Raw genomic sequence first — 22,958 nt, 5'->3', positions numbered from 1 at the left:
GTACTGTGTACTTGAATTTTGTTGCAATATAAAGGACTGCTCATCCCAGCTAGTGACACCACAAGCAAATACAATGTGAATAATAAAATAAGCTCCTCCATCCACAAAGATCTGTGTTGAAAAGATGGACTTTGTGGCATGTCCAGAAAATTAGCTGATTTTTGCTCTCATTGTCAAGGGGGAGTGCACTGCAAATTCCTCTTGTGGAGAATATTCTGCCAGTACGACTCTACCTCGATATAACACGACCCGATATAACACGAATTCGGCTATAACATGGTAAAGCAGTGCTCTGGTGGGGGCGGGGCTGTGCACTCCAGTGGATCAAAGCAAGTTTGATATAACGCGGTTTCACCCATACCGCGGTAAGATTTTTTGGCTCCCGAGGACAGCGTTATATCAAGGTAGAGGTGTAGTTCCTTCTTGTTTGGCTGAAAGAATTCCAGTGCCTCTGTTGTTATAAACTCTGGCAACGTGGTGTGGGAAGAGAGGCAATTTCTCACATAACAAGGCCCTGAACATCTAAGACACAGATTTAACAGTAAATGCTTTCAGTTCTATCCTGAAACGTATTGGCATCTAACGCAGCTCCAAGAGCTCTGGTTGTAATGTGCTTCCTAATGATGCCCAAATCAGTCAACCTACAGTAGAACCTCAGAGTTATGAATACCAGAGTTATGTACTGACCAGTCAACCACACACCTCATTTGGAACTGGAAGTACTGTACACAATCATACTGCAGCAGAGACCAAAAAAAAAAGACACGTATAGTACAGTCCCATGTTAAACATAAACTACTAAAAAAACCCATGGATCGGACGAAGTGGGTATTCACCCACAAAAGTTCATGTTCCAAAACTTCTGTTAGTCTGTAAGGTGCCACAGGACTCTTTGCTGCTTTTACAGATCCAGACTAACACGGCTACCCCTCTGATACTAAAAAAGAGGAAAGCAGCATTTTTCTTCTGCATAATACGGCTTTTAAACTTTACTGAGTCAATGTTCATTTGTAAACTTTTGAAAGAACAAACATACTGAACAAAAATATCCATTCCCAAGGTGTTTGTAACTCTGGGGTTCTGTTATAGTTAGTTTCCATGTTATTCTCAAGAGTCAGAGACCAGGAAAAAAATAGGGTGCATTCAGTCAGAAATGGGAGTCAGAATAGCTCAAGAATAGATTCTGTTAAGGACCAAAGATAAGGACCTTATTGTTTAGGTCAAGTTGTTTCATCTTATTCTTCCCTAAATACTGCCTCCCTTTCAAATCAAGGGCAGGTATATGATTATCACAACTGTCGGCACTCCGTATTTTAAGAAACAACCTGAGCCTAAATGTGAATAGTATCCAAGATGCAAATTAGGAATCTTGAGATGTTGAACAGTAGAACATGGTTCCTATTTCATGCAGGTACACTGGCTGCTTTTAGAGAAGGTGAAAATCTGGACAGAGATGTTGCTTTGACTAAAATAACTTACATCATGACCCAGAGCAAAATATTCATATTGCTTAGAAATCAATCAAACTAAAGATCACTTGGAGAGCAGAGCATATGTTGAAAGAACAAAACCTTGTCTGCCTTTTCCCTTTAGCTGGTGGGAATGGAACAAAAAGCTGATCTTAGATTTATAAGGAACTTAAACCAAATTTGTATAGTAAAAGTCCCTTTCATTAAACATATGTGATGAAAAGATGTACAATTTTCTGTATTCTTTACCTGTTACCTAAATTGTTCATAGCCGCACATTTCACTGTACAGTCTCTAATACCTTCTTACTCTAGGTGGACATTATATAGCTTATTGCCGAAACAATTTAAATAATCTGTGGTATGAATTTGATGATCAGAGTGTCACAGAAGTACCAGAATCCACTGTACAGAATGCAGAAGCTTATGTTCTCTTCTACAGGTAAGAAAGTGAATAAAAGGAGGAGAAAGGTCAGTGTCAGTATAAACCTTGTTCAAATAAATGAATCACTTGTGAGCTGTTGGCCATTTGGCACCCAGCTTTTAAAATTAGGTTGCTAAATAAATTTTGTGAGATTGGGGAGGGGAGGTTGGGTCCATCAGACAGTCAGCTATTGGCAAGAGACCCTGTAGTTCAGATAGAACTAATGTCAAGTATGTGTCACTCAGAATCAACTATGCTGGAAAATGCTTTTATTTTATAATAGCCCTCAGAACAGGGGTCCCCAACCTTTTCAGGACCAGGGACCGGTCATGCCTGTGGAGGGAGCGCTCGTCTGCGGGAGGTCCACCGGCTCCGTTTGAGCTGCCGCAGGCATGACTGCGGATGGTTCGCTGGTCGCGCGGCTCAGCTGGACCGCCCACAGGCATGCCTGCGGCAGCTCAACCGGAGCCGGTGGACCTCCCGCAGGCGTGCCTGCGGGCGGTCCAGCTGAGCCGCGCGACCAGCGAACCGTCCGCAGTCATGCCTGCGGGAGGTCCACCGGAGCCCCGGGAGCAGCGGACCTCCCGCAGGCATGACTGCGGAGGGAGTGCTCGTCCCGCGGCTCGGGTAGACCTCCCGCAGGCATGCCTGCGGGAGGTCCACTGGGTCGGTTCGCGGCCCGGTTTGTAAGAGGCCGCGGACCGGGGGTTGGGGACCCCTGCCTCAGAAGACACATTAATAATGCATAGCAATTTCAGTATAAGAAAAAAAAAAAAAGACTCTGCTCTTCTGAAGAAGGCAGTAATGCAGCAGAGCTACCATAGTGGAAAGGCTTCAAGATGACTTGTTCTAATGTGATATTGAGAGGAGCACTAGATGCCACCGTGAGATGCTTTGCTTTGATTTAATGAAAATGCTTTGCCACCAGTTTATTTTTTGATGTAACAATTACAAAGTGAAATTGCTTGAACATTTAAATGCTTATAAAACTTCAGAATAAAGCCACAGAGGTGGATCAGAACATTAATTCTGCAGATTTAAGATAATTAAAACTCAGTGAGATTACTAGAACTTGAAGAGTCTTAGAACTGGCAATTAAGATTGCATCCTCCTCTGAATAAAAATGAGGCATACAGGGAGGATTCTGCACACAGACAGACTGAGATTGTTAGAGCTATAAAGGGATTTGAGGAAACTCTTTAGCAGCTGGGAACTGGAACAACAGGGGTTTTACTGTGTCCTTATTTTGCTGTATCCTGGTCTTTTCCTGAAACTCAGACAGCATAAAGGAGACACCTGCTATTACCATCTTCAGTCTTTGTCACTTTTATACTTGGAACTGTACATGCAATCAGACTCTTATCTTTTAACTGTTTTACAACTATTAAATTATTCTGTTTTTAAGGGTTACATTCTTTATACTGACATCGAGTTTAAATTAACAAAGGATGTGTGTTTGCTACCGGAAGTTGAATACTGAGTCTAGCAGAAATAAGTTACAATAGAATTGCACAGATGAGTAGATACAGTCTGATAATATTTTTGTCTTTGCCAGAAGCACAAGATACAGGCTGCTGGCCAAGATATGGTCATTGGTCTGACTCACAATGACTGCTTCTATGTTCCTTTTAGGAATAGACCATATTGTCAAAAAGAACACCGTGCTTGTTGTGAACAAATACTTCAAAATTAGAATATAAACTCAAGCATGTGGAATATTTATATTTTGGTAGTACACATTAAAATTCAAATCCTTTATTTAAATGGGTGTCTTTTCTATTGGTTGTTTTAACTTGAATTAAAATTATTTAATGGTATAGTAATGGGATATTTTTAATTGGGTTTTTAGGTGTATTAAATGTAATGACCCAGAAATTCAGTGAAGGAAAAGGTTTCCAAACCAGTGTTCAGAGTAAATCAGCACCATACATAAGGATACATCCTGTGCTTAATGCTTTTTTTTATTTATATAATAGGAAGAGTAACGAAGAAGCACGAAGAGAGAGACAGAGGGTATCAAGTCTGTTGACTATGATGGAACCAAGTCTCCTGCAGTTCTATATTTCTCGACAGTGGCTGAATAAATTCAAGACTTTTGCTGAGCCAGGACCTATTTCAAATAATGATTTCCTCTGTATACATGGAGGTGAGACTGCTAATCTTTTATGAAGTACCAGTAAAACAGAACATCTGCCTTTGAGGATGAAGACTTATTTCACTGGCTAGCAGGGAATTTTTTAAAATACTGGAACTTGTATGTAATCAGTTTCTTATTCTTTACTCTTATCAGTTACCCAGAAGCCAAGGTTATTTATTATCTTGTCATCATTTCTGGTTAGGGACCTACTTTAAGTATTTTACAGTCAAGATCTGACCACAGAGTGTAATTCCACAAAGAGTGTATATAATAATTTTTCCTCAGTGTGCATGTTTTTCTATAGCACCCTAATATGGTCTGCATTTTTTCAAAACATTTATATAGATTTTTCGTCATTTTATACCTTTGATTATGTAGTTATATTCCCCTAATAACTGTTTGGACTAACACCTTGTAACATAAATACTTGTCACAACTACACACTGAGGATAACAATCCCAGGAACCCAGATATGATAGGGCACAACAGGGTATCCAGCATGAAAACAATAATGATCAAGGAAACTTTTTTGCATGTTTTGTACACAAGTTATAAATTGTCCTTCCTCTGCTAGACATTAGTGAGAGCTGTGTTTTGCGATGTCATCTTTATTTGGGCATCTGACTTTCTAAGCAACCACCATGCAGTATCCAGCACCCTCTCCCATGTAAAAGAGAAAATACTGTGCCTGTGGTCATTTGTAGAGTGTATGTGTGCAGTAGGAGAACCTGAGCCTATGAAAACCCAATGGATCTATAGCACCACCTTCTCATTGCTCAGGACTGCTACAAATGCCACTATCAAGATTAGGACATAAATGGTGTGACCTAGTGGTTGGATCAGGGGTCAGGAGTCAGGCTGGGTCAGATATCCAGAAGTCAGAGTCAGACACAGGCCAGAGAGCAAAATCATGAGTCAGGTGTCATGAGGCAGTCAGGGTCAGGTTACCAGGAGATCAGCAGTAGGGCTGGGGAAGCAGTCCTAAGTAGGGTGAAAGCAGTTGTATGGACAATTTCCTGTTGCTGTGCTAGGTTTAAATAGGAGCTGTGAACCAGTTGGGACCCCTGTTGGTCCACAAATCAGTTTCCAGGAGGGGGTCTTCTATCAGAGTTTGCTCCTCTTCTGACAACAGGTGGCAGGTTGGAACTTACCTAGTGTCAAAGAATCCTGTGGACCAGCGTTCAAGATCTGCTGTTCCTTACATCCACAGATGCATCATCTTCGCTAGTTTTCCCCACAGGGAGAGGCTTGGATGCTGTGTATGTACAATAGCTGTTTATAGTACATAGTGTTCGTACAGTAGTAGGAGCAACAGTAAATGAAACTTCATTGACCATAATCCCCATAGCCTTTCTGCTGTTCCTCCTCTTCCTGAATTTTCATTATCCATATGCCTCTTTGTGGACTATTGATGCTATCTAGAAAGCCTGAAGACAACTAATGAGCTTTACTGAATAGTGAGTGGAATAGAATTTGGTAAGTCACAACCAATGGCTTTTACGTGAGTAATCCAGAAACTCTTAAGTAACAATTTTAAATTAGAATTTAATCCTACATTTTAAAAAACATTTTACAACCAGCATTCTTAAAAGAAGCCTTTACAATCAATCCATTTCTGCTTTCAGATATGTCTGAATTAAATCTTTGATATGATTCCCGTCAGCTTTTCCGGTAAAATGTTCAGCCACATCTTAAAGAGAGTGGGGCCTCTTTTAAGAGACTGCTCTTGAGTTGGTACTTTGACGGATCGTTCAAAACAACATTTACTATATTATATCTTATATTTTGATTTGAATTGGTCAAAAGGTGGTTCATGACTTAGAGACCTTTAAAACATTAGAGATAGGGAAAGAGATAACTATGTAGAATAGCCACCCAAAAAAAAAAATGTAGCAAGACCTTTTTCTTCTTTTATAGGTGTTCTTCCACATAAAGCTGGTTTTATAGAGGACTTGGTTGTAATGCTACCTCAGAACATATGGGATACCCTATATAGCAGGTAACTGACACTGCTTTGCGCTGTGGTTTGAGAGCCAGCATTTGTGCTAAGTCGTGAGTTCACAAATCTTAGGGTTAGTGTTTAAAAATGGAACTCCTTCTCTCAGCTTTGTATCCGGGAGTGCAAGGTGCAGATTTAGGAAATTTGCTTTGTACAAGACAGCCCGAGTAAATGATGTTGCCGATAACTGGGGTATCATACCAATAAATGCTATATATATATATTCTTCTACAAAATAATAAAGGATGTCAGTAAAACATGCTTTGCCCACAGCTTCCTACCTATAGAAAGAGCTAGCTTTTTGTTCCCTTGTTTTTTGTCTTTTTTGCCTCAGTCAGAATTATTTCAAAATAATTTACTTCTGAGGGTTCTCTGTAATTACTCTGCACTCCTCTAGCAGGGTGAGTTTGTGTGCTTCCTGAAGGAGTGACCCTTGTAAGGCCCAATTCTTTTTACAGAAACAAAGCTTCATGGGAGCCCCATTAAGGTCAGTGAGGACGCTGTTGCCCATTACACATTCCAAGAATTTTTATCTTTTAAATCCCAGGCATCTGAACATGAAAGCTCAGGCCGGGGTGTAATGGTTTGTAGCTAGTCCCAAGCAAAAAATGGAAATGTGTTACTATATCCCCACCACCCAGCTTCTTCCCACTTCTCTATGTAGCTTGTTTTTTCATCACACCTAACCCATACAAGCAGTATCTCTTTGCCCCCGCAGAACTTACCACTGCTTCCCAAAGTCTCTTTTGCTCACCACCCCCCACCCCAATAGACACCCATTTCCATGCTCATCATTCTCCTCCCAGTAGAGGAAGGGTTCACTCCTCAAGTAATTCTTTAGAGTTCCTACAGAGACACCGGGAATTACTCTTTTACCTCCATATTGAAGGCCGGGGAGGAAATATGACATGATAGTTCTTATTGCCCCTCCCACTGACTAATGAATAGTGGTTAAGGCCATTAACCACCCCCACACCAAGTTCAAAAAACCAGAATTAGACCAAAGTATAACAGCTATTAAGAAACTGAATTTTACTCTTCAAAAACACAAGAAAGTTACAGATCTTTTGAAAATACCATATTCTGAGACATGTCCCTCCCATGTCTGTTCTTATCCTTACTGCAAATCAGGGGTCTTGTCAGCATTTCATGCTAGGCAGAGAGTGCCTGCTGCCTTCTCTCTCTACAGCGGTAGTCAATTATTTTTTGTCAAGGCCCAAATTTCCTGGTCAAGGTATAGTCAAGGTCCAGCCATCAGAGAAAAAAGATAAATAGCAATAATAATAATAATAATAATGATAAAAAGACGTTTTCGGGATCTATCAAAAGCGTCTGGCAGTCTGGATTTGGCCCATGGTCAACCTAGTGACTACAGCTTGGTGGGGCAGTCTTTCCATGCTGATCTAAAAGGCTTCTTCAGTTGAAGAAAACTGAAATTCTTATTGCAAATGAAGTTAAATTTCACTCATCAAAAACTACATTAAAAAATGTTCAGATTTTTGTTGTGGAACCAAGTAAAGGTAGAATTAAGCCTGTTTGGGAGCAAACTGCCTCCAGTACTTTCAGAGGACTTGTCTACATACAAGTTGCACTGGTTTAACTAATCAGTTTAAAATCACAGTTTTAGGCCAGATCTGTACCAGCAAACCCTTCTAGTATAGAGACAGTTTATACCAGCAAAATAAGCAATACCAACCAAAGCACATTTATGCCAGTATAACTACATCTACACGAGGCTGTTGTCAGTATAGAAATGTAATTTTAAAAATCACACCTCTAACTAACATTGCTATCCCTGCAAAAGTTTCTGTTGTAGACCTGGCTTTAGTTAAACCAGTGTAACTTGTATGCAGAGCAGACCTGAGAGTAAACAAGTTCTGTTCTATAGAGGTACTTGTTAGAGCTGAGCAGAAATTGGCATTTCCATTCTGTGGAGAATTCTGACATTTCAGCATTTGTTTTCATCCTGAAATGAGATGAAAATTTGAAATTTCAAAATTATCAGCAGAAGAGAAATTCTGAAAAATGTGTATATGGAAATGTCAAAATATTTTGATCAAAACAAATCATTTCAACATTCCCCAAATCAGAATACTTTGTTTTAGGTTGTTGGGATGTGCTGAAATGCTTTGTTTCAAGTAACTTCAACGTTAACCTGCATTTTATCGTTGTGGTGCATTGCCTTAGGGGAGTTGTAGTTGGGGAGCCTGATATTCCACTCTCCCCTATGTGGCCAGATTCCTGGCTAGACTAGATCTCCCATAATGCTCTGAGTCATATGATACCCATGACATGCAGCTCAGTGAGAGGGAAATCAGTGCATTGTCTTATGGGAGTTACAGTTCTCCAGGGGTAAGAATGGGGGCCAGAATTACAAATCTAGTAAGACAGTGTACCATGATAGGCAAATACTGTTTAATGTTTTGTTGAAATGAAAAAAATTAAATATTCCATTTTGGGTTAATCATTCCCAAATGAAATATTTCATTTTGATATTTCTAACAAGAAATCAATTTTTGGGGAAAAATCAAATTTTTCCAGAAATTGCATTTTCTCTCAGGAAATAATTGACAGAAAATTACTGACCAGCTCTCGTTCTTATGCTGCACTCATCTCTGTATCCAAGTGCCTTCCAATTTAAGCAACATAGCTAACATTTGTCATGTGGTATTTGTTCTCTCATCCTCTTCCCAGTGTTGAGGTGTCCTTTTGTGTAAAGTGCTAAAGAGAGTACATGTTGTGTTCTCATGAATCTAAATTTCCTGAAGAAAAAGAATAATGCTCTTAGTGGGTGCATTTCCTTTTTATTTTTAATAAATAGTATAATCAGCATATGACTTAGTTCATTCGAAAATATATATAGGCAGAGAATGTAGTTCAAAATCTAAAATGTGATCCTGTAAAGTATTGTTTAGTGCATGAGCTAAAACAAGGCTCTCACTGATTTAAATGCGTCTATGAAGTTTGAGTGATAAGAGACAAAAATCTGAGTGGGTACAATATCTTATTGTAATGAAATAACTCAATTTTAATTTAAACAAAATATGACATTTTTATATCTTGAAGAATAATATCTTCACAAATTAAATTGTTGTAAATGGAGTGATAATCATCTAAATAGTCCTAAACAACCGAACTTACTATCTTCACAGGTTTCAAATAAAATTCTCTTCGGAATCAAGATCTTATATGCCAGATTTTAGACTGGAGCTTATTTGTACATCTGAGTAAACAAGGCATTGTTGTAAAGTGCCTTTTACCATTGCTTCAAAGGACTGGCTTAAATTTTTGGTTTTAAAAAAAAACAACAAAAAAACCACTTAGCATTAATTTAATTTTAAAAAACTACGCTCCAGGCCAATGGGGGCTGCGGGAAGCGGTGTGGGCCGAGGGATGTGCTGGCCGCCGCTTCCCGCCACCCCCATTGGCCTGGAGCAGCGAACCGCGGCCAGTGGGAGCCACAATAGGCTGAACCTGCGGACGCAGCAGATAAACAAACTGGCCTCTGGCGGGCCACGTGCCAAAATAATCTTCTATGAACAAAACAGTGGACGTTGACCAAGTTTAGATGTTGGAATCATGTAGAGCAGTGGTTCTCAAACTTTTTTTTTCCATGGACCACTTGAAAATTGCTGAGGGTCTTAGCGGGCCACTTAATGATCTTTCCAGATGTTGTGTGTACCATTAGCTAACTATTGTAAAGCGGTTTGGATAAAGGCGCTATATAAAAAAAAGTAATAATAAACAGTTTTTTGTTCTACAAATAAAAGCACACAACTTGTATTTTAATATCAGTAGTCTTACCTTTCTAATGTGATGGATGTGCCCTCTCTTCCCTACCTCGGCAGCCCCCGAGCTGGGGCTGGGAAGGAGGGGGGGCTCTCTCTCCCCCACCACGGCAGCCCCCGAGCTGAGGCTGGGAAGGAGGGCTGTCTCTCCCCAGCAGCCGCAGCCCTGGACTGGGGAAAGTCACCCCTTTCTCTGGCCACCGCAGCCCTGCATGTCCCAAATTCCCCCCACCCCCTCTTCTCACGCCACTGCCTCCTCCCACCTGTCCCCTATTCCCCCCCAAGTCCACCAGCTCACCTTACGTGTGCGTCTTCTCCAGGGTCCAGGCACTTAATTAGTGGAGCCATGCCTGCGTGACTCCACTAATTAGGTGGGCGGCCCTTCGTTCTCTTGTGTGCAGCTGCCCAGGCGCACACCTTAGAGGGAACTATCCGCAGACCACAGTTTGAGAACCTCTGATGTAGAGAGCCAAGAATAAATATCCCCATTGCAATATTGTTCAACACAGAACTTGATGACATGTTTGCAAATACATGTAAATCGTTTTGGTGACATACAGATATGAAGTGGAGAGTTTTAATGGGGCATATCACACATGCTTATATTAGGATTTTGAGACAGAATTACCAGGTGAAGCGCTTTTATTCTTGTGGATGATAATTTCTTTAAGCCATGTGGTGGGTGGATTTTAAAAATATACTATCTCTTCTTTGTTTTTAAACTTCAAATAACTGGCATGGGGTGGGGCTGAGTGTTTTACTGGTGTTGTAGTCCACCTCCATAGTTTTGTTTTAGTTTTGTGCTCATTAGTTTTGAGAAACAAAAGTGAAATAAAACAGCTACAATGACTCTGTGCATGTCAGATAAATTGTGCATTTAAAAATGCAAATAAAATTAATAACTGACTAATAATAGCTGCTTTTTGAATCCTCATCTGGGAGAAATGTCCAAAAGTATTTTGTTTTTTAAAGCTTTTTCTGTTAATTGTATTAATTTTTTTCTTCATTCAAAACTGTTGGGTTTAGAGGTAATAAACTGCTACTAGCTTTTTTGTGGTATAGCCATGAAGGCTTTCGGAGGTTGAGGAGTGGAGGGTGGAGTTGTTTGCATTTTTGTAGTGGATAGTTTCAGAGCAATAAAGATAAAAATAATCTTTAAATATACTTTTTTTTTTTTAACTTGGTGCAGTTCATTGAAGGAACTTGTGGCCAACTCTCTTTATTAGGAGAAGATTTCAATAATAAACTATTCAAACTGGGTCTAGTGAGGCAGAATCTTAAATATATTTGTTTCCAAAGATCAAATGCCAGTATCCCCAGTTATGGTAAATATTACTGTAGTGTAGAGAATAAATGGTAGTCTACATGTGTCATAGTGACCAGAACCTGAGTGTATCATAGACAGCTTTCAATAGCTCCTATTAATATGTGCAGCTGTGCTTTGCCCCAACTTACAGATGAATTATCCAAGGTAATAGCATTAAAAATAAGAAATTCAGCCTATACTTCTGAGTGTGTTTGCCACATGTCATTAAAGCAAACAGAATCTGGTGCTGGCATTCTCGTGGCTATTAGAAATGTGGAAGAGAAATATGAAATATTTGTCATGAAACTAATAATGAAATTTACTATGATTATAGGTATGGGGGAGGACCGGCTGTTAACCACCTGTATGTTTGTCATACCTGCCAAATAGAGGCTGAGAAAACTGAAAAAAGAAGGAAGACTGAATTGGAAATGTTTATTCGGGTAAAAATTAGTAATCAGTATTCTCTGATTGTTTCCAGTCTTTTTGTCCTTATCTTATAGATTCTTCAGAAGTAATATTTTGACCTGGATTCTCAAATTCTTTCATAGTGATATTCATACTTCAATAGAGCAGGTTTTTTACATGAACCACCTACTCTCATTTGCAATAATATAATATCTCTGTGGTATCTATTGCAATTGCGTATGTGGGACCTGTAACAATAAGGAAACACTGATTATGTTTTTAGCTGATTTTTTTTTAATTAGTGCTACTTAGGTGGAAACAAGGAATAGAGCCAGCACCATGTGAACAATCAGTTCTTCTTTGAGTAGTGTTGTCCCTATGGGTGCTCCACTATAGGTTTGTGTGTGTGTACCCCCACACTGCCAGTTGGAGAATTTCAATAGCAGTCCATCCCACATTCGTCTCCCCAGTTGTCATGAGGCTAGCCAGCGTGCACAGGCATTTCCTTCTCAGTTCTTTCTCAACCACTCCTAACTAGAGAGGGAGCTAATCCTCCATTAATGGATCCATTAACTCCTTATAGGTTTGCAAATTTTAGCTTTCCTTGAAGCCTTTTTCTTTTAGTACCTGGTTTGTTTTGAGTTGGCCATTTGGGGTGGGGGTGGGGGGAGAAGAAGAAAGGGTTGGCGGGAGGGGTGCAAACCCGCCCCTGGACAAGGGTATGCCTGGCTCTCCAGGCTTCAAAAAGTGACTTAGCAGCAAGAAATTCATCCTAATGACAGATGGACATTTGCAGTGCATTCACTTCCTGGGGAAAAAGCACAATTCACAAAAGTGTGGTTGGTGCCAGAAGTTAGAACCTAGATCCAGGAAGGACAAAGAGTTAAGGCTTCAACCCCAGGAGTCCCAGCAAGAGCTATCACTGCAGCCTTCTATGTTGAAGGCAGGTGATCCCAAGGAGACGAGCCACTCACTCAAGACCACTAAGAAAAGGCCTGTGAGTCCCCATAGCAAGCCCCGACTGAGCCGGAAATGATCGGTACTGACGGTGCCGAAGCCATCTAGAGCATGTGCGGTACCAACCCAACAGAGCAAGTCGATCTGCCCAAAGACCCGATGGGCATGGACAAAGAAGTACTGGTACTTGATGTGGGGGCATGAAAAGCATGTAAGATCTGCAGTGGCGAAGGCTACATCTACATGGTCATCGGCACTGACCTCAGCGCGCGTGGCACTGATGAACTATATGACTAGGTCTGCATCTCCAACTTTGTTGGTACAAGCCATTCGGCACGGACAACCACCAGTACCTCCGTCGTCTGCACCGACTGATTTCCAGTGCGCAACGGATCTCTCAGTGTCTGATGCACCAGACTCGCCCCTACTCAGTATTGGGGCTCTGATGCCAAGTTTTCCAAGAGCATTGGACTCAATGATATCTCCATGCTGCGCACCACCTTTCTCCTCATCAGAATCAGATAGTGAGCGAGAGGACTTGGGTTCCCACCATCAGCCTACCCGCCATACGCGTTCCAATTTCATCATGGACACCAGGCGTGTCGCCCATCCAACTCTCAACCTCTATGGTTTGGGCAGCCATAGTACCAGCCGCAAGCTCCCTATCCTCAGTGGACCTATTGGGACTCCTGGCAGGCCCAGAGGCAACAAGTGTCCCAGGCCCCTAGTGTGGCATACCAACAGGCAAGGAGGCACCGCTGTTCTGCTGTGGTGTCAAAGGGTTCAGAACCTCCTGAGCAACACGAGGAGGAAGTTGAAGGTGAGGCAGAAAGAGAATACATGCCTCAAGCTTGTCTCCCATTGTCCTCACCTAATGAGGCAGACGTGCCCCCCTCCGCCATCCATGACAGATGATTTTAAATCGCTTAGCTCAGAGGGTGGCAAAAGCCCTGCAAATACCAGCTGCACAAAGTGACTTGAACTTCACCACAAACTGGCAAACAATCTACACTCTTCCACCTCTAGCAGAGTGGCCCTCCCAGTTAATGAGGCACTCCTGGATCCTGTCAGAGTTATTTGGCAGACCCCTGCTTTCAGCCTGTTGACATGTAAGTGGACAGACAAGTATTATGGGCCGGCAAAGGGCACCGAATTTTTATTTTCCCACCCGCCTCCAGTTCCATCATTGTGGATGTGGTTAATTCTAGAGGCCTCCAATACCAGTTTAAATCCACCAAGATGGGAAACACTTGGAACTGTTTCTCAGAAAAGTGTATTCATCAGCCACTCTTCAGTTCCAGGTGGCTAATTATTGGGCCATGATGGCCAAATATGACTACCAGAACGATGTGAATTTCTTTATCGATCAGCTCTCAGACCTCCCACAAAGACTAATTCATGGCAATAATTAATGAGGACCAGCTGATGGTGAAAATATCTCTACAGTCCACATTAGACGTGGCAGACACAGCGGCTCGTTCAGTTTCCATGGCTGTGGCTATGAGAAGGGCTTTGTGGCTGCAGTTGTCTGGCTTCCTGAAAGAGGTCCAAACCACTGTGGAAGAACTACCCTTTGAGGAAACGAAGCCGAAAAGACACATGCGACCCTTCATTCCCTGGGGATATACATGCCAGCCTACAAAAGAAAATACAGCCGTTAGCCACTGTGTAAGTCCTTGTCATTGCAATACACACCTCAATATTTGTCAGAGATCTTATGAACCACAGAGAAAGAAATCAAGATTCCCCAAGGGAAAGCAATAGGGACCACAATTGACTCAGCCCTCAATCTCGAAGTGGCAGTTTTGGTTCAGTTTGGTTTACAGGAGACAACATAGGCAAGCTTGTATCGATGCCCACCAGGGTCAAGCAATCCTTAGACTGGTGGAAGGACCCAGTAAATGTCTGTATGGGAATCCTGTTTGCTCAGTCTTCCCCATTCCTTTTCCTGACCCCCCCCCTCCCCCCGATGTATCCCTTATAGGGTGGGGAGCGCATTTCAATGGCAATACAACATATGACAGATATGTGTCTCCACATCAGCTTGCTTGAGCTCAGAGTGGTCAGAAATGCATGTGATCACTTTCTCCCACTGATCAAGGACACGCATACAAAGGTCATAACGCACAACATGGCCTGCATGTACTACATAAACCAACAGGGAGGCGCCAGGTCTCGTTTCCTGTCCGAAGAAGCACTGAAGCTATGGAACTGGTGCATCTCCCACAACGTTCTAATATCAAAGGCTTATCTACCAGGAATACACAACACAATAGTCGACAGTCTCAGACGCAAATTTCCACACGACCATGAATGGGAAATAGAGTTGATTCTGCACAACATATTCTGACAGTGAAGTATGCCGGTAGTAGACTTGCTTGCTACTCACCAAAAAAAGAAATGTGTCCACAGTACTGTTCCAGGGCAGGGATTGGTTGACACTCCATGGGAGATGCTCTCCTCCTTCCTTGGGACAATGGCCTTGTTTACGCCTTTCCCCCATTCCCTCTATTGCTGAAAGTTCTCTTGAAGATAAAAAGGGAAAAAGCAAACATCATTCTGATCGCCCCCACCTGGCCCAGGCAGATGTTGCAGCTGGCATTACGTCCACCGATGACTACCAGTCACTCCTTACCTCCTGTCACAGAACGAGGGTCACACCCTCCACCCCAATCTGCAGGTCCTGCAACTCAAAGCGTGGCTCCTTTATGGTTCCAGCACACAGAAACATCTTGCTCTGAGGAGATACAGGAGGTGCTATTACACAGTAGAAAGGGCACTACTCGTCGTACCTAACTTCAGAAATGGGAGAGGTTCCAGATCTGGTGCCAACCCAAGGGTGTTACCCCTAATTTAGCCACCCCAACGGTGGTCCTAGACTACATGTTGACCTTAAAGAAATTGGGTCTCTCTATTAGCTCACTGAAGGTTAATTTAGCAGTGATCATAACCTTCCACTAGCGGGTAGAAGGCTACTCAATCTTCTCCCACCCAACTACAAAGAGGTTTCTTAAAGGCATAGCAAACCTCTTCCCACAACCCGGACATCCACTCCCACCCCAATGGGACCTCAGTCTAATGTTAAAAGGACTGACTAGTCTGCCGGTTGAACCCATGGCTTTCCATCAAAAAGGTGGTCCTGCTTTGAGCAGGGGGTTGGGCTAGATGATCTCCTGAGGTCCCTTCCAACCCTGATATTCTATGATTCTATGATCACCATCACTTCTGCCAGAAAGATAGGGGAGATAGCATCTTAACCAGAAAGAGTTTACCTGCTGAGTGGAAAAATCTTTTTTTTATGATGTAGAAAGAAGAATCGAAAGGTTGTTTTAAAAAAAATGTATTCTACTTCTCTGTCCTGTTTTCCTCAGAGTCTTCTTGGAAGACCCAGAAATAAGAACTTTCTGAGTTCTTGAAGGGGCTGAGCTGGAGAATCTTTAACAAAGTGATTTTTTTTCCCTCTAGTTGTTAGTTGTTTTAGTTAAATAGGTGTAAACAAACACAGTCATGAAATAAGAATTTTAAACAATCTAAATAGTAACTTCCTTACTTATGATCTCTCTAGGCATCCATGTAAACTTGTAGGAAAATCAAATAGATAAAACTTGAATTCTTCTTCGAGTGCTTGCTCATGTCAATTCCATGCTAGGTGTGTGTGCGCCCACATGCACAGTTGCCAGAGATATTTCCCTTAGTGGTATCCGTACAGCTGTCTGTAGCACCCCCTCAAGCCTTGTGCTCATCCGCTGTTATAAGGGGCGTCACCAGACCTGTGACCTCACAGTTCCTTCTTACCACCTGTGACGGTTGCTGAAACGGTCTCTGGCTCTCACAAGGCTTCTTACCCTAGTGGTTTAGACTTTTCTTGTTGTATATAGTTCTTTCTCCTGTTAGATAGGCCCTGGCCTTCTACATCGACAGAACAAAACCCTTCCTCAAGTCAACACAGCTCTTTATAGAGGTGGCGGACAGGATGCAAGGTCTGCTGGTATCGTACCAGAGGATCTCATTTTGAATAACCTCCTGCATCAAATTTTATTATGAACAGGCGAGTGTGTCACTCCCGGTTGTCATGACTGCCCATTCCAGGAGGGCACAGGCATCGTCAGGTACCTCGTGCAGCTACCAATCTGCAGAGCTGCTACATGGTCTTCGGTCTATACGTTTGCCTCCCACTATGCCATCATCCAGCAGCCCGGGACAGTGAGAGTTTCGGAAGAGCAGAGTTGCAAGCAGCATGTCTATGAACTCTGAGTCCACCGCTATGGATAGTGCTTGGGAGTCACCTAGCATGGAATCGACATGAGCAAGCACTCAAGAAAAAAGTTACTAACCGTCTGTAACCGTTGTTCTTTGAGATGTGGTGTTCATGTTCATTCCATGACCTGCCTTCCTACCCCTCTGTCGGAATTGATGGCAAGAAGGAACTGAGAGGACGCAGGGCCAGTGGCACTCCTTGTATGGGTGCATGAGCACAGGGCTCCATGAGCATATGGTCATCCCTCCGGATGCCACTAAAGAAAAAATCTCTGGCAACTGCGTATGTGGGTGTGCAATACAATACAGGAGCATTAGTTTTAGTTATTAGTTATGGTACTAGTTTATTCAAAGGAAACCTACAATCTTTAAACTCTCAAATGATGTAGGATTTAACTTTCAGATATTTTCTTGAGATTCAAGACTACCAAGTGTTTACTGCTTTGATACCCTGAGAACGTTTAAATAATTTTGTATCAATCCAAATATTGCTGCTCTACTCATCAGATATTAGATAGAAATCATGGTTTACTGAAAAAAATCATTTTGTATCTAACTATAACAATGCAGGTAATGGGCCTGTCTGTCTGTTTTATTGTTTTTTCCAGCTCAACAGAGCATTCCAAGAAGAAGAATCACCATCCATTTTTTACTGCATCAGTATGCAGTGGTTCAGAGAATGGGAAGGATTTGTGAAGGGGAAAGACAGTGGTAAGTAGCTATTTGGGGTTGTAAAACTCTCTTCAGTAGATAGGTAATCTGTGCTCTTCCATTATGTTCTCTGCCTTATCAAATAGTAGTAACAGTAAAGTGAAATATGTCTGAATGTTGTCAGAAGGATAGAACAAAGAATATCATGAGCAGAATAGTAAAGAAAATATTTAATGCATGCTTTGATAGTTCCAAATATTATGCAGGAAGTCAATTTCACAGCATACTAGTGTCATTAATAGAGCTATCTTCAGGTGCAAATCTCTTTTTTGTAAAGCTACAATTTAAATATTCAATAATACCTGTTTTTGGGATTGTTTAAGGATAACAATTGTGGCTAACTTGCTTTTGAAACTGCTCGAAGATTTTATTCATTATTGCAATGATTACTCTTTGAAAAATGTCCATTTGTGTCTTCATATCATAGTACTGTTGCTGAAAGCATGTTTCCTTTTCCTCCGTACAAAGTATACAATTCAGCAGTCAGTAGACCAAATGGGAGGCAACTCAACTGCAATGCTGTTTTAAAAACAAAAACAAAAAAAAACCTACTTTCTTTCCATTTTCAGAGTCCTAATCTTTTATTCATTTTTTTTTCCACACTAGATCCTCCAGGCCCTATTGATAATACGAAAATTGCAGTCACTAAATGTAGTAATGTTATATTAAAACAAGGTGAGTATCTACTGATATTATAAATTCTTTATGTAGCCTATTCTTTGTTAATGGCTTGGGAAACATGCTGCTATGAAGTTCTATATGCATTTCTGTTATAAACCATAGGTTTTAGTGGTTTTATACTCTTCATGCTAAATTTCAGATAATATATGCATGGCAATTGGAGAAAAAAACAGACACGTGACCCCAAGCAGCCAGGCCACCTAACAGTTTACCCAAGAAAATTAATGGACTAGTTTCTGTTGCAAATAAATCCAACTACAGATATGAGTATAGAAAATAGTGTAGAGAACTAATTTTCTGTTGCGGGGGAAAGTATTTTCTCTGTCGTCTTTCATTAGATATGTGCCACTCAATTTGCTTTGAGCTTGGAGTCTTTTCCTTCTAGGTTGGAGGTGTCGGCTTTGAAGCTACTGGATGTAAGATACATCCATTTAAACAGTCTGTCCTGATTTGGACCATCAGTTTGAATCAAGAATTTCTTCAAACTAAAAGAATGTAGCCACAATATGTATGTACTCAGCACTGTACAAGACAAAAATATCAGTCTGTGCCCAAGAGAAATGCAGAAAATGGAAAAGTATAGGGAAAAAATGCACTGGGAGACCTAGAGGAAAAAGATCATATTAAATTTTTAAAAATAATTTTAATAATTTTTGTGAGCCTGATTGAAATCAGTGTTCTGAAGCGGATTTGAATGAGAGAACTGGGATCCTTTAGTGGACTGTTGTTGGTAGGTCATTACATACAGAGGAAGTCATCTGCATTCATAGCATATAGTACTAATGGGGGAATTCTGTGCCAAAAAATTAAAAATTCTGCACAAATATTTTAAAATTTGCTTACTTTATTTCTCAAAATAACACAATATAATCACACCAGTTTCAATTATTTTTGGTAATTTATTTCAAAATACCTGTCAGCAAGTATATCTGTAACAATACAGACAACAAAAATTCAGGAAATTTTTTTTGACAAATAGATTCTTACTAGGCATATTAATACAGAACTCTGAGGAGTAATTCATTTAAAATACAGTACAGAACCATATTTCCCGCACCCCTCAAACATTGCAAAGGCTTGGGGAAGTTGGGGATAACGGAGGAGCTGAGGGAAAGGAAAGTAGTTGCTGGGAAGGAGCCTGGGTATGAACTTGAAGGGTTGTTGCGTATGGGTGGGAGAAGTATGGAATGGGTTTTTTGTGGGGGGGCGGGGAGGGATTGTTAGGGAGCATCCATCATGCTGACCCCTAGCCTCTCCCATTCAGTCAGGCACATCTGCCCCTGTCAGCATGTGCCCTTCCACCCCCACTCAGCCACCCACTCACCATCCCTGTATGAACCTACACCCCATCCCCTGTCCCCATGTGTCATTACAGCCCTCAGCCAGCCTCCTCTCCTCATTTCCATGTGTCCCTGCACCCCCTATCCCAATGTGTCTTTGTGCCCCCGCTCAGCCATCCCCTTTCGCTTCTGTAGCTCTGCACCCCTTCCCTTCTGCTCATGTGGCCTTGCACCTCCACTCGCATTCAGTCCCCTGCCCTAGTCTGTACTCCTCCACTAGCCCACGTCTAACCCCCCCAGCAGCCTACACTGTCTGTCTCCCCCCCATCTCCTGACCTGGCCCAATAGGCGCTGTGAAGAAGGCAGGCTCTTTCTCTTCCCTATGGAGCTGGGGTTGGCCAGGAGCTGCTGCTCTGTTCTAGTACCACAGCGTCCTCTGGTGGTGGTAAGGCAGAACTGCAGCAACTTTTCAACAGAAGCTATTTTCTGCAACAAAAAAAACATTAAAAATATGCACAGCACATGAAATATGCATGCACAGAGTGGCACAGAATTCCCCCAGGAGTAATGTAGTAACCGTACTCTTTCAAAATTCATCTTAATACATTTCATAATATTATCCTCTAAGATTGGTTTTAAAGTTTACAAGTAGTGGGTTAAATATTTACATTAACCTGTTACTTGGTTTCTATGAGACTTAGACCCAGGGCATATTAGAGGTTTAATTGTTTAAACTCTATATACACACATGGCACAGTGTTCCTAATGTTAAGCATCTGACCATAACATACAACAAGGAAACTGTGTTAAATCACTTACTGCTGGTAGATTGGTCACCAAGCTCTCACTCTAGCTTAAGCTATCCTAAGCCATAATAGAACTTGATAGGAGTTGGAAAAGTATTTGTACTAAACTCACTTGCCTTGCATTGACTCTGAGTTGAAAGAGAGATAGGTGACAGGAACTCTGGTAAATACAGCACCACATAATTGCTGATCCAACACCTATTAAAGTCAATGTAATTCTGTTGTTCTCATCTTTAATGTCCTATTGGTGTATTCTTCCTTGGGTTCTGAGAATTTCTTCGTGTTTCCTGCTTTATAGTCCTCACTTTTAGTACTTTGTCTCAGCCACTGTGAGCAGACTGGACTCTGTGGAGTCCCTTAACTCCATGCCTTAGTTAGCTGGAGTTGGATGTAAAATCCTTTATTGATTGCCAGGAGCTGAACACAAGCTTGTCTGCAATCAGCCTGGTGGACAAATTTATCAAATAAGATGATTCATTATAGAAACTTCACATTTTATAACCTATTTTGTGATTTGATATGCTAGTTGTACATTTGAGATAAATTAAGTGCCACATTCTCTGGTGACCAGTTCGTTTTGGTATCAATCAGTATTAAATGTAAGAAAGTTTGTTCTCCATTATGTTCTTGACAGTTCACTTACAAAATACTGTCATCCGGTTGGATAGTATGCACAGTGTTATTGCAGAAATTCAAAGGGATGATATTAAATTTGAGTGTTTAGTATTTAGGGAAGTTTTCTGCCACTCTTAAACATCTTTTTTTTAAAACCATACAAGAGTTTTTTACTCTAACTCATAATCTAAACTTTTTAAGATACGCTTTTGAAAAAGATTAAATATATTGTTTTCAGGAGCAGATTCTGGACAGATTTCCGAAGATACTTGGAATTTTCTCCAGTCAATCTATGGGGGCGGACCAGAGATCATGCTCCGACCACCTGTTGCTCCAGTAGAACTTGATGTGCTTCAAACAGAGGACAAGATTGAATTAGAAACTCGTAGTCTGTAGCCATCAGCACAAAGATGAATTTTTAAGAAATCCTTTCCACTTGCCTAAAACACATTCCTGAAAGGTGTTTAGTTTTTATTTTATTTTTGCCTAGAAAGGGGCAGCTCATTGGGCATTATGTTAGTAACGGAAGAATTAGTTGAAACTTATAATATAGATTGTTAAAAAATTTACTTTGAAACCTTTCAGACAGACTATTCCCTTCATGTTTTGGAAGGTATGTGACTTACATATTTTGGAACATTTGGTTAATGAAAAAAAGTCAGCACAATTTTTGCTATATGTTAAACCTATGCTATCCTTTGTAGAATTATAAAATTGAGATGAAGGATTTTAAAAATGCTTTTAAATATCGCTATGAATTGCTGATCAGTCTTTTCTGAAATTTACAAAATGCAGCATGTCTTTAATTGTACAGTTTTGACAAGACTAGGTATAAAAAGAGCATATTTTAAATGGATCATGGGGACGTAGTAAACACTCAGGAAAAGTTAAGTTTCACTTTTTTTTGTTTGCACTGCAATGTATAAAATAATGAACAGCATAAAACTTTCAAATGCTTTTCTTATTTGAATGTATCAAATATATAATTAGTCTGGATGGAATATTGTTTTGGTCAGCATATGTCAGTAACTTATTGCCTACTAAAGTTTAAATCGTATAATAAGCTTCTGTATATAAACCTACCTAATATCTTCAATAGTATCAGTGATGGAAAAAAATCTTAGTCTTCTTTAGGATATTTGTTTGAGAGCATGAAGCGTGGAATGTAAATGATTGTGGACACGAGACTGATGCGCACTTGAGAAATTAAATTGTCTAGTCTTTTTTTAATTAAACGCATAAACAGTTCCTTCTGAAAAAAATTATTGTATAATTACACTTTTTGGCATGATTTGTGATGTCAGAAGTTGGATAAAATATGTTGCAAGATTACAAAATCTTGCTGGATAATTTATACTGGAATGTGAATGGCATTCAATCTTCTTTCTTTTCTTTTTTTTCCTGCCTGATACAGCTACCAGCTAATCAACATTATTCAAGGCTGGTTCAAATAAAAATGACCTTTTAAAAACTGGAAATATTTATTCAAATGTGTTTGAATTCTTTATAATTATTTGTATTTCACTTAAAACTTGATTGCAATACAGATTTCACGTGTTTAAGAAGTGTTCCTTAAAGTTTTCCCCATTTAGGTATTAGGAGATAGTGTTTAGAGACAACATGAGGTAATATCTTTTATTGGACCACCTTGTGGGTTGTTTGAAGGCCGGAAGAGGGGTTCAGGAAAGATTTCTTTCAGGATGGGGTCCCCATCAAGTTTGAGTTGTAGTTGTTTAATATCCCATGTAGAGTGTGGAGTGGAAAATGACAACTACGAGTGTGCAGGCGGGGAGGGGGCATCTCTGTATTGAAGCAGGTTCTCTCAGCTTATAAAATAAAATAATAATAATACTCTCTCTGAACACTGGATTTATGGTTTATTACAACTGAGGGGATGGTACGATGAGACTTCCTACAAGGCATGATCTGTGACTGCTAGCAGCAAATGTCTACAGTAGCTGATGGGGAGGGCTCTGAGTTACTACAGAGAATTCTTTCCCAGGTGTCTGGCTGGTGGGTCTTACCCATGTGCTCAGAGTCTAACTGATCGCCATATTTGGGGTTGAGAAGGAATTTTCCCCTGGGTCAGATTGGCGGAGACCTTGGGGGGGCAGGTTCGCC

At 40.8% G+C, this 22,958-nt stretch overlaps 1 protein-coding gene across 4 annotated transcripts in view; it reads left to right on the top strand.

Annotated features, from left to right (window-relative positions):
- USP33 (ubiquitin specific peptidase 33) overlaps nucleotides 1–22,308 on the top strand; it is an 82,886-nt gene extending 60,578 nt beyond the window's left edge. For 3 of the 4 annotated variants that reach the window (XM_045026370.1, XM_045026368.1, XM_045026371.1), the window contains 7 exons: nucleotides 1,784–1,910; nucleotides 3,869–4,038; nucleotides 5,947–6,028; nucleotides 11,457–11,565; nucleotides 17,353–17,455; nucleotides 18,062–18,130; nucleotides 21,076–22,308. In XM_045026370.1, the coding sequence (XP_044882305.1) occupies nucleotides 1,784–1,910; nucleotides 3,869–4,038; nucleotides 5,947–6,028; nucleotides 11,457–11,565; nucleotides 17,353–17,455; nucleotides 18,062–18,130; nucleotides 21,076–21,233 (818 nt within the window). In that variant the 3' untranslated portion in view covers nucleotides 21,234–22,308. Of the gene's footprint in view, nucleotides 1–1,783; nucleotides 1,911–3,868; nucleotides 4,039–5,946; nucleotides 6,029–11,456; nucleotides 11,566–17,352; nucleotides 17,456–18,061; nucleotides 18,131–21,075 lie in introns of those variants that run through there. The other variant, XR_006581472.1, reaches the window with a different exon arrangement.
- Nucleotides 22,309–22,958: the final 650 nt, after the last annotated feature.

This window comes from Mauremys mutica, chromosome 8, assembly GCF_020497125.1.
Source record: "Mauremys mutica isolate MM-2020 ecotype Southern chromosome 8, ASM2049712v1, whole genome shotgun sequence".
NCBI classification, from domain to species: domain Eukaryota; kingdom Metazoa; phylum Chordata; order Testudines; family Geoemydidae; genus Mauremys; species Mauremys mutica.
Note: the sequence above shows the minus strand (reverse complement) of the source record. Positions and strands in the feature narration are given on the sequence as shown.